This window comes from Amia ocellicauda, chromosome 7, assembly GCF_036373705.1.
Source record: "Amia ocellicauda isolate fAmiCal2 chromosome 7, fAmiCal2.hap1, whole genome shotgun sequence".
In the NCBI taxonomy this organism is placed as follows: Eukaryota; Metazoa; Chordata; class Actinopteri; order Amiiformes; family Amiidae; genus Amia; species Amia ocellicauda.
In genome coordinates this window covers 39,871,486-39,880,531 of record NC_089856.1, presented here as the reverse complement: position 1 = coordinate 39,880,531, position 9,046 = coordinate 39,871,486, and the positions used below count along the sequence as shown (strand labels likewise).

General features: G+C 40.6%; 1 protein-coding gene across 2 annotated transcripts; it reads right to left on the bottom strand.

Moving 5' to 3' along the window:
• Positions 1 to 256: 256 nt before the first annotated feature.
• Positions 257 to 7,820, bottom strand: LOC136753445 (profilin-2). 2 transcript variants are annotated; one of them, XM_066709559.1, is made up of 3 exons: positions 7,491 to 7,814; positions 5,139 to 5,331; positions 257 to 2,302 (listed from the first exon to the last, which is right to left on the bottom strand). In XM_066709559.1, exons 1-3 carry the CDS (start codon positions 7,617 to 7,619, stop codon positions 2,205 to 2,207), a joined length of 420 nt encoding a protein of 139 aa, XP_066565656.1. In that variant the 5' UTR covers positions 7,620 to 7,814; the 3' UTR covers positions 257 to 2,204. The 2 variants fall into 2 exon arrangements, with proteins under 2 accessions (XP_066565656.1, XP_066565657.1); XM_066709560.1 differs by lacking the exon at positions 257 to 2,302 and adding an exon at positions 2,500 to 2,697 and having other exon boundaries at positions 7,491 to 7,820.
• Positions 7,821 to 9,046: the final 1,226 nt, after the last annotated feature.

Genomic DNA, 9,046 nt, shown 5'->3' with positions numbered 1-9,046 from the left:
CAGCCCCGCGGCGGTGCCCAAACAGAGGCACTGGGAGCAGATCAAGGAATGGAGAGAATGTCTGAAGCACGTCACTAGACTTGCTTTCCTGCATTCTTTCGGCCACCACTACACTATTAAAATCCCCGGGTGTTCTGATCCAGGGTGCGAGTCCTGTCCGAGCAAACACCCCTGGATTTAATCAAATTTACCTCTGTGTATTTACAATTCCACAGGAAAACATTCAGGAAAGCAAAAACCAAGAACACACCTTCGATTGATCTGGTTGGAATAAATTTATTGATCTGTCTGTAAACAAGGTGGTTTATCAATTTATGGCATTTTTTTTTTTAATGCATATTAAATCAGATGAGTTAGACTGTATCCCAGATGCAAGAAAGAAAAAAGTGCAGGGAAAGAAATGAACATAAAAATCAGCAACAAGGTTTGTTTAATCTGTACAAATTCCACAAGGCCTGAACATTTTGAGTTTGCACTAAAATATCCCTAAGGAAGTGCCATTCAAATTACTCCTTTCTGGGCAGCCAACATCATCCATCTCACAATAGCAACAGATCATCTCTTACATTATGGCACAGGATACATAGATTTTGTATTAAGTTTTCCACAAGACAACCAAGTTTTCTTATTCCAACCAATACCATCTCCCATTTATTTTGTGTTTACAGAGTTACTTTTCAGGGTCTTTTTTTTTTTTGTTTGTTTTTTTGTGTTTTTTTATTTTTTATTTAATTTTTTAAACTTTTTAAATTGGACATAACATTTAGTACCGTGCTTTGACAGACAGTTTCTGATACCACATCTTAAGATGATAGCTAGAGCACAAGGCAATTTATTCCACAGTTTTGTTGTTTTTTTGTGTTTTTTTTTTCCTTTTTCCCCACAGCATGGATTTACAGGGTCAAATGCAATAATTCATTTTAAAAAACATTGCAACAAAACAGTTGTCAAATGAGGAGACTGCCATTTCCAACCCTGGTACTGGTACTGTACCCTGGTACAGAATCACCATCACCGGGAGCGAGTATTAAAAGTTAGTGTTTTGCATTCAGTGTAGAGTTGAAGCTAGCAGTCATCCTTTACAATGCTTTAGAGCAATTTTGTAAAATCCCAAGCTGCGACTAATATTGGTCCTATGAAAAAAATTGAAACTGGACAAACTCCAGATGGTTATGTTGGGATATCTACTGTCCAAAATGGCAGCCTTTAAAAAAAAAAAAAAAAGTATATATATTACAGGAGCTGGCAAACAAAACTTAAGTGCCCGAGCTATTGTAATGATGGAATGTCCATGGAGATTATACAGTCAGGGATGTGATGAAGAGGTCATGGGAGGAAACTTCCACCTGCATCTTGACAATGCAGATTTGCCATTACACTCAAAATAATCCAACACTACCAATTACTTGTAAGACCATGTCTAAGTACAACAGCAAAGGCATGTGACGCAAGGTACTGCAACTCTAAAACCGATGTCAGTTGCAAGGGTCAAAGGAAAAGATAGGTATAGTGTTTGATAATGGAGCACAGCATGCCTCTGTATGACGAAGGTGCTGGTGGAGTGTCACCTACAAGGAACAAACAGTGAGGGGGCCGGGGGCGAGGAGGCGTTTTGGCGGGAGTGGCGAGGGGAGGGCAGGGCAGGTGGGAGAGAAGTCAAAGGAGCTAAAAAAAAAAAAAAAAAAAGATATGCATGCAGTGTTCCCTCCAAGACATGCTTTAGAAAAGGAAGACGATATGAGCTTACTAACTGGCTCAAAGTGCTCAGAAGGCATTGATCAATCCAAGATTGCACTACTGGCACCTTCGTGTGAAATATCAGGGATGATCAATTTAGTCCTTAGCTTGTCCTTCATTTTTTACCAACAGTTCTGTTAAAGATTGAATCAATCCATTATTTTATTCCTTCATTTTCCTTGTTGTACGTTTGCTCGTTTTGTGTGGTTTTTTTTGTCGCAGTAGTAACATGCTTCATTATTAACTATGGTGCAACAGTAGTGCCAGAATGGGATTGGGTATACAGTGTTAATGCATATAAATGAAGGGAGAAGGGGGGGGGGGGCAAGGATATTCAATAAAAGGGGGGGTACAAAAAGTCAAAATAAAAATGGAGGAAAACAAAGGAAGAAAAGCAACTACAGCCTGGTTGAACTGCCAATGCAACAGGGTGATTATGAGCTGCTAGGTGAATGGGGACTGGCTGCTTAATATCCAGATTTCCTCAGGTACTCAGCCATGGAATAGGCTTTCTTGTTGAGCTGACCTCCATGGATACCTTCCTTTCCCATGACTAAAACCAATGCTGGAGCACACAAGGAAACAAGAAAAAAAATGAACAAAATTAAGAAAAGAAAAAAAAAAAACCTTTCCCCACTAACATAGGGATACAAAAGAGACATAGGTTCTTACCCCAGTACCCTGTATTGCTATTAATTTTTCCAAAGACATTAATGTGACTGCTCGAGGGGGAAATCTTAATAGCAATGTTTTTTAATACTCTTTTTTTGTTTGTCATTTTTGTCCTTTTTTTATTTTTTTTTATTTATTTTTTATTATTTTTTGTTCAATTTGACTACTTAAGAACCAGCCTGACTGTACACTAGAACCCCGAATCCCTCAAGTATTTTGCCATTGAGTATGCCTTCTTATTCAATCCTCCACCGTGGACCCCTTCTTTTCCCATTACAAGAACCAAGACTGAAAGAAAAGAGATAGAAAGGGAAGTTTAGAAAATGCATGTGACAGGAAGTTAGGAAGGAAGCAATCAGGTTAAAGAATAATTAAAAAAAGTAAATTAAACTGAAAAGATTTGCAAGACAAGTTAGTTCAGATCAAGGTTATAAAGGTTTAATATATCCTTGCCTATTAAGAAAGGTCTAGTTTACCTGCTTCAAAAGCATTCATTTTGTTATAACAAACCAGAAGAGACTGGACAAAAATTCAGCAGCACTAAAGACCAGAAACACGTTTAACCCACACCGAAGTGGAAGATTTTCAGTGTCCAAGAGGTATCTAGAAGCACAGAAAAGGACAATTTGTGCTTTTATCCAAATGGGCCCAGAAACAGGTTTTCCCCATGAAGCTTAATAACATTTCAGGCACCTTAAACTAAAATGATAATTACAAATTGGTATGAAAGTATGCCACATTTTATCATATTTGGTGCAATACTCCTTTTAGCAGGGTGAAATGGGCAAGTTGAGAGCAGCTTTTGTGCGGCCTCTTCATCATTGACCCTAAGGAAAACCCCCCATGGGTGAAGTGGAGCTGGGGTTTTCCAGCTCAGATGGGAGTTTGAGTTCTCCATTCCTGCCCATGTCCAACCTTGGGACACAGGCAGGGTTCTTATGAGGCATCAAAATTCAGGAAGCAGGAGTGAAGGAGACAGAGAAGGTAACCAACTGTCTTCCAGATATCTTGTGAATCATTTCTCATTCTTGGCAGCTGCCAGGGATTGAATGACTGCAATAGTGCCAGTCCGGTATTTCAACAAATCACCTTTAATAAAGCTATACACCCCTTCCTGTCATTGCCATCGAGCAAAGACCTATCCTAGCTACCAGAAGCAAGATATCCAGTGAAACCGGTTAGTGTTTGCAATTAGTACAGCAATGTTACAGGGACGGGGGGGAGGTTCACACATATGCTGCAGAACACTTTTGGAAAGAATCTACTTAAATATAACATTTAGCCAAAGTTCAGTTAACATCTAACTGTACCTACACAAGAGGGTAATCTTTGAAGTTTAATGTTGTATAAAAGTGAAACCTGAAAATGAATGCTTTTGGATGCATGACATTCACGATTTATCCCAAGTTTCACAAGTCTGCTTGACTTCACCTCTTTCCTCAATGTATTCAATACGAGGTGTGATGCATAAAAAGCTCTATTCTTGCCTTAATTACATAAAAATAAAATTAACCTCTGTAGGTGTCAAACTCAGATGTGTTCAGTTCCTTTCAGAGGAAAGACAAACCAAAGCTGTTTTTTTTTTTATGATGCAAGGATCTGGAGGTTTTCATAAAGCTTTAGGTTTTTTTTTATATCACACACAAACATATACACACAAATTAAAATTCATAGTAGGAATAAACGCATGCAAGTGACAGATCAGTTAAGTTTCCCTTCACCAAGACAGCAAAGAAACATTCAGGAGGAAAAAATAAATGGAAAACTTAGTTTCAAGGTGTTTACCCATACCATCAGACAGGACTTCAATACTTCCTCACACATCCCACCCTTTTCTCCTGTAATAAAGGTCACCCTCACAAGAATGTCAGAACTTTAATATAACCCTTGTCCACGGATGGTATTGAGAATGGGGACCACAAAGGCATACTGAATGGAGGAAAAACTCAGAATCTTACTTAAGGGGTTTATGGGGATTATTTAATACCACTTCCAGATTAATCTAAATCAAACCCCATTCTAGAGAATAATCCAAATAATTAAAATTTTAAAAGTTTGTTTAATTGCCTATTAAAACATGACTGGGCCCTCTATTCTGCTAGCTTAGTGCAGGGAAATTGCTTAACCCAGTAAAGCTGTGGTGTCACAGATTTCATGACTAGACAGGAAATGAATGATACTCAATGAATCCCTTCCTATGTTACACACCTTAACTTAGTTTGACCAATTACAGAAGTGTTTAAAATAGTCTATGCACAGCACATTGACTTCACATTGTGCCATTATACAGGCTGTACATCACTTAAATACTTTGTGAAATCTGCATAAAACACAAACATTTCTAGGTCAGAAAACTATAGATTCCATTCAGTGTAAAAAGTGATTTACAGAACGGCTTGCATTCTCTTCTAGACAAATCTACATGTTTGAATTACTATTAGATCATGAGATTGAGTAATCAGTTGCAAAATAGTAGTCTGGCTAAATCTACATTTTAACTAAATATTAAAATATGAATGATAAGTTCTGGAAATTAACAAGATCAAGGACAGACTTATCCTCTGACAAATGCTTAAACGGTTTACATTTCCAGCTGTGATAGTAAGTGTCAGTTCCCCCCTAGACAGTGGCTACAATTCTGACTAACCAGACATCAATAAACATGAGTCTCTCTTGCTTATCCTACATCTAGATCTATATCTACAGAATTGTAATCAAGTGTATATTACCTTTGCTGGCTCTTCCTACAGAAACGTTGTATGTTGGCTCGCCTCCTTGACTCTTTGTTCTGATGTCCATAGTCCAGTCACCCTCCACCTGCAGGCTGTCCCTGATCACCGAGCACTTCTTTTGACCTAAGGTCAGACCACTGGTGAAGAAACCCTCCCGGTCCTTTCCTACTAACACATCGATTTCGTGAGGCTAAAAAAAAAAAAAAAGATGGGCGGAAGAGGGGGGGGGGGGGTGAAGGAAAGTCAGATTTCCCCGGGTTAGAGTCAAAGGTTTCACTGCACATGTAGGTATGGATTTTAAAGATCTAAACCCCAATTCTGGATACATTTAATGTAACATCTGGGTTACTAGCAAGAAACACCTGGTATTCAAATGAAACGCATCGAGAGGCAGTGATTTACAACTTGCAGACAGCTCCATCTTACTTTGTTTGCAAAACCTTTTGTTTTCTTGACGTTTGACAGCAGCTCAATGTGCTGTCTTACAGGAGAAAGGGCTTGTGCTTGTGCAGTCTCACATCTGGGCGGACAGTACAGACAAGGGAACAAGATAATGAAATGTAATGTACCAAGATTGGTTTTCTCGACATTTGTACTCCTACATGCATGTTCGGTTAACAAAATGAGAAAAGGCTGTTACCAAGTTGTGACCATAAAAAAAACACACAAGATGGAAATCACCGCTATGCTAATAGTTCAAGGATTCAACACCTCTAACTAGAATCCATACAAACAAAGTGAGTGAATGAAGCACAATGCAACCGAGAGTGAAAGCGCAGCGAGAATGAATTAGTAGCCAATATAAATGACTGTTTTTATTGCAAACCAATATGGAAATCAAAGACTGGCGAGTGATCGTGTTTCTGGTGCGGCGGGCACGTTTCATATCCACCAAAATAAGCGTCACACCCAGAATCAGCCGCAATCAGAGCCTCCTCTGGCCTAATAAACTTGCGAAAAGGTGGCGGCTCGGTTTGTGCGGTTTAAGCGGAAAGCGACTGTGTAGGAAGGCGTCGCCCCGAGGCAGAAGTGCACAGTCATCGCAGGCCCAGCCATTTCCTTCCCGGGGTTTCTGTGCTGAACAGCGGAAGTTTTGATGAAGAATAGGCGCTGTGAATAGCAGGCGACGCGGCTGAATGAAGCCCCGGGCGAGAGGGATTTCGCGTTCCGTCGAGCAGGCCGCTGCTGAAGCGATGGGGAGGGGATCAACACCGGGATAATACATGTTTAACTTCCCGAGGATTGGGAATACAATTCAAAGGGGGTAGTTACTCTATATAGTAAACCATTTAAAATCCGTAGCGACCAAAATAAACGACTACCTCGATTCCTATCGAATACATCCGTTCTAGAACACCGTGGGAAGGCAATGTTCCACACATTACCAACTGCATCACTATGAAAAGGGATTTCATTTTATTGTCTTAATCGCGAATAAACAGACGGTGTTTTAGCTGGTCCAAGCCGTGCAGTACAAATCAGAGCCGCACAATACAGACGCCGGGCGATTAAAATTCCCGAACGGGAAAAAAACTAAAATATACATTCATCTTTACAAAATGGAGGAATATCAGTGTTTTAAATAAGGCATCTAGTGGATTAGACATGTGAGGTGGGCACGACAGCAGCGAACGGGCGCTCCGCCGGAAAACCCGCATTGTTGGGAATAATGCGGTGAGTTGCATTGCAGGAACTCGGGCGACCAAGATGAATAAAAATCAGCGAGGGGAGGCGCCATCTTGGGAAGCATGAAGGAGGCAGCGGCGCGGCCGGGATTCTCCAACCCCGCTACGCACAATCCGGCCGCAGCAGCCTTGGCTCGCTGAGGGGGGGGTTACGTCAGTAAATCAGCGTAAGGATCTCCGAATCGGAATGGCCGGCCTGATTTTATTCAGTTTTCCCCCCTCATCTTTTTTTCCTCCCCTTTCCCGCATTGCCGGCTGCAGACATCAGTGAATTTAATACAAAGAAATGGTCTCAAACGTGATGGTATTTTGCGCGTTTTCTACCAAAACAAAGGCGAATTCCCGATTCCCCCCCTCCTTCAATTAGTTTCCCATAATAAAGATATAACGGGATCTTTATTCCTTGAGGAAAAAAGGCCTCGGAGCATGCACCGTGTCCGGCCACCTTTAAAAACACACACCTCAGCAGAAAGAGCACGGACAGCGCACAGCGGGCGGACGGCGCTTTATGTCCATGTGTCGCCTCTCTGACAGATCCCATGGACTCCCGTACGGAACGAGGCCTGCTTTTCCTCCATATTACAACCCGCAGGCTCGCCGTGATTTTAACACCCCCTTCACCCCGCCAGTGACCGACTGCATACGCGGTTTCTAATGATCTTACCGTCATATTGTTAAAAGTGCCCCCAGCCGTCGCTGCCCACACGTATTTGGCGTCCGTGTAGCCGACAATGGCGGAGTCCTGGCAGCTGCCATCGGCCATCAGACTATCCACGTAGCTCTGCCAGGACATCTTGCGTCTTTTGTTAAAATACACAGGCTGCTTAAAAAAAAAATCTGGAAATGGTGCAGAGGTTCGGTAGTGTTAAGGTTGATGCAGTGTTACTATATTATTTTTAGGAAAGTTGTAGTGTCTCCAACTAGCACCCACGGCTCCGCGCTCCGTTACGTCCCCGCTTTAATCTGAGCCTGGACAGCAAAGACGAGCGGAGGAAACCGGGCAGCGCCTGGGTGTAGTCCCTGTCGGATCACTCCGCCTGGCGGTGCTGCGGTTTTCATCCATAGCAAAGGCCCGGGCGGAGGGATCGGGATGGTACCATTCGGAAAGAATAGTCTGGATCCTGTGCTTCTGGCCAGACAGAAGTGCACGTGTTAATGTAATGCGGTTTTAAAAATGCATACATTCATATGTTGTTTTAAATCGATTTTAAATGGTATATAACATCATTGTAGCCGAGAATATACGGTTTTTTTTTTTTGCTTAGTAACGACTTTTTACAGTATTCTTTCAAGCAAACTCACAAAGCAAGTATTCTGGTGAATTACTTTAAAGTGTACACAGTATTGATTGTACTCAATCCTCCCTAGAAAATAAGAATGCAGTAATACATAATATTTGTTTGACTCTGTAAAATAATTATATTTGTAATATACAACATACAGTCACACTTTACAAAGTACACAAATTCATATTGAATTGATGTATGAATACCACCGGAATAATGAATGAACACCTTATGCACTTCATTTGAGTTCAGCTGTTATTCACAAGTATGAGGCGTTCATATGTTATTCCCATGGGATTCATACATTTATTCATTAAGAAATGGTGCCCATTGTTGTTACCTGTGTTTTTAATGTGTGAAAGGAAGATTGGATGATTGTTTGATAATACAAGCTGAAAGACGTACCAATTCCAGTTTTCGCAGTAGTATGTCCTAGTTTGTGATTTACAGTATTGTTTTGTATAAGATCAACCTATTTTGTAATAATCCAGTTAGGGAGCATTTAATATGTTACAGCAGAATAATAGCACAGCACAACTGCATATTTAAGAAAATGATGAATTCTGTAAAGTGATCACTGAAAGCACATCTGTTCCTTAAAATAATCAAATTCCAACAATCATACCTGAGTTAATGTTGCTTCTGGGGCAATTTTAAGAGTACTATTGGAAATGATCATCTAATCACATTAAAGTCAACCAACCATTAGGGTATATAATGAAGCAATCAGCTCTTTGGTTGAGATCACTTACAGACATCTATCACACATAAAAACCACCAATGAACCAATTAAATTCACCCAATCTGTGACTATGCCACAGGTTATTATGAATATCAGTTGAAGTTGGACAAGCTGATTTGATTGCCCAGGTTCATGTACAAAAGTCTTCAAACTACATTGAGAAAATATGAAGATATTTAACCTTATACATAG

What these genes read in the sequence shown, in the direction of transcription:
- LOC136753445 (XM_066709560.1), bottom strand. Translation starts at nt 7,619, where the DNA reads ATGTCCTGGCAGAGCTACGTGGATAGTCTGATGGCCGATGGCAGCTGC. An exon ending in GCACTTTTAACAATATGACG is followed by an intron (nt 5,332 to 7,490) that starts GTAAGATCATTA and finishes TTTTTTTTTTAG; the next exon opens with CCTCACGAAATCGATGTGTT. An exon ending in TGTAGGAAGAGCCAGCAAAG is followed by an intron (nt 2,698 to 5,138) that starts GTAATATACACT and finishes CTTTTCTTTCAG; the next exon opens with TCTTGGTTCTTGTAATGGGA.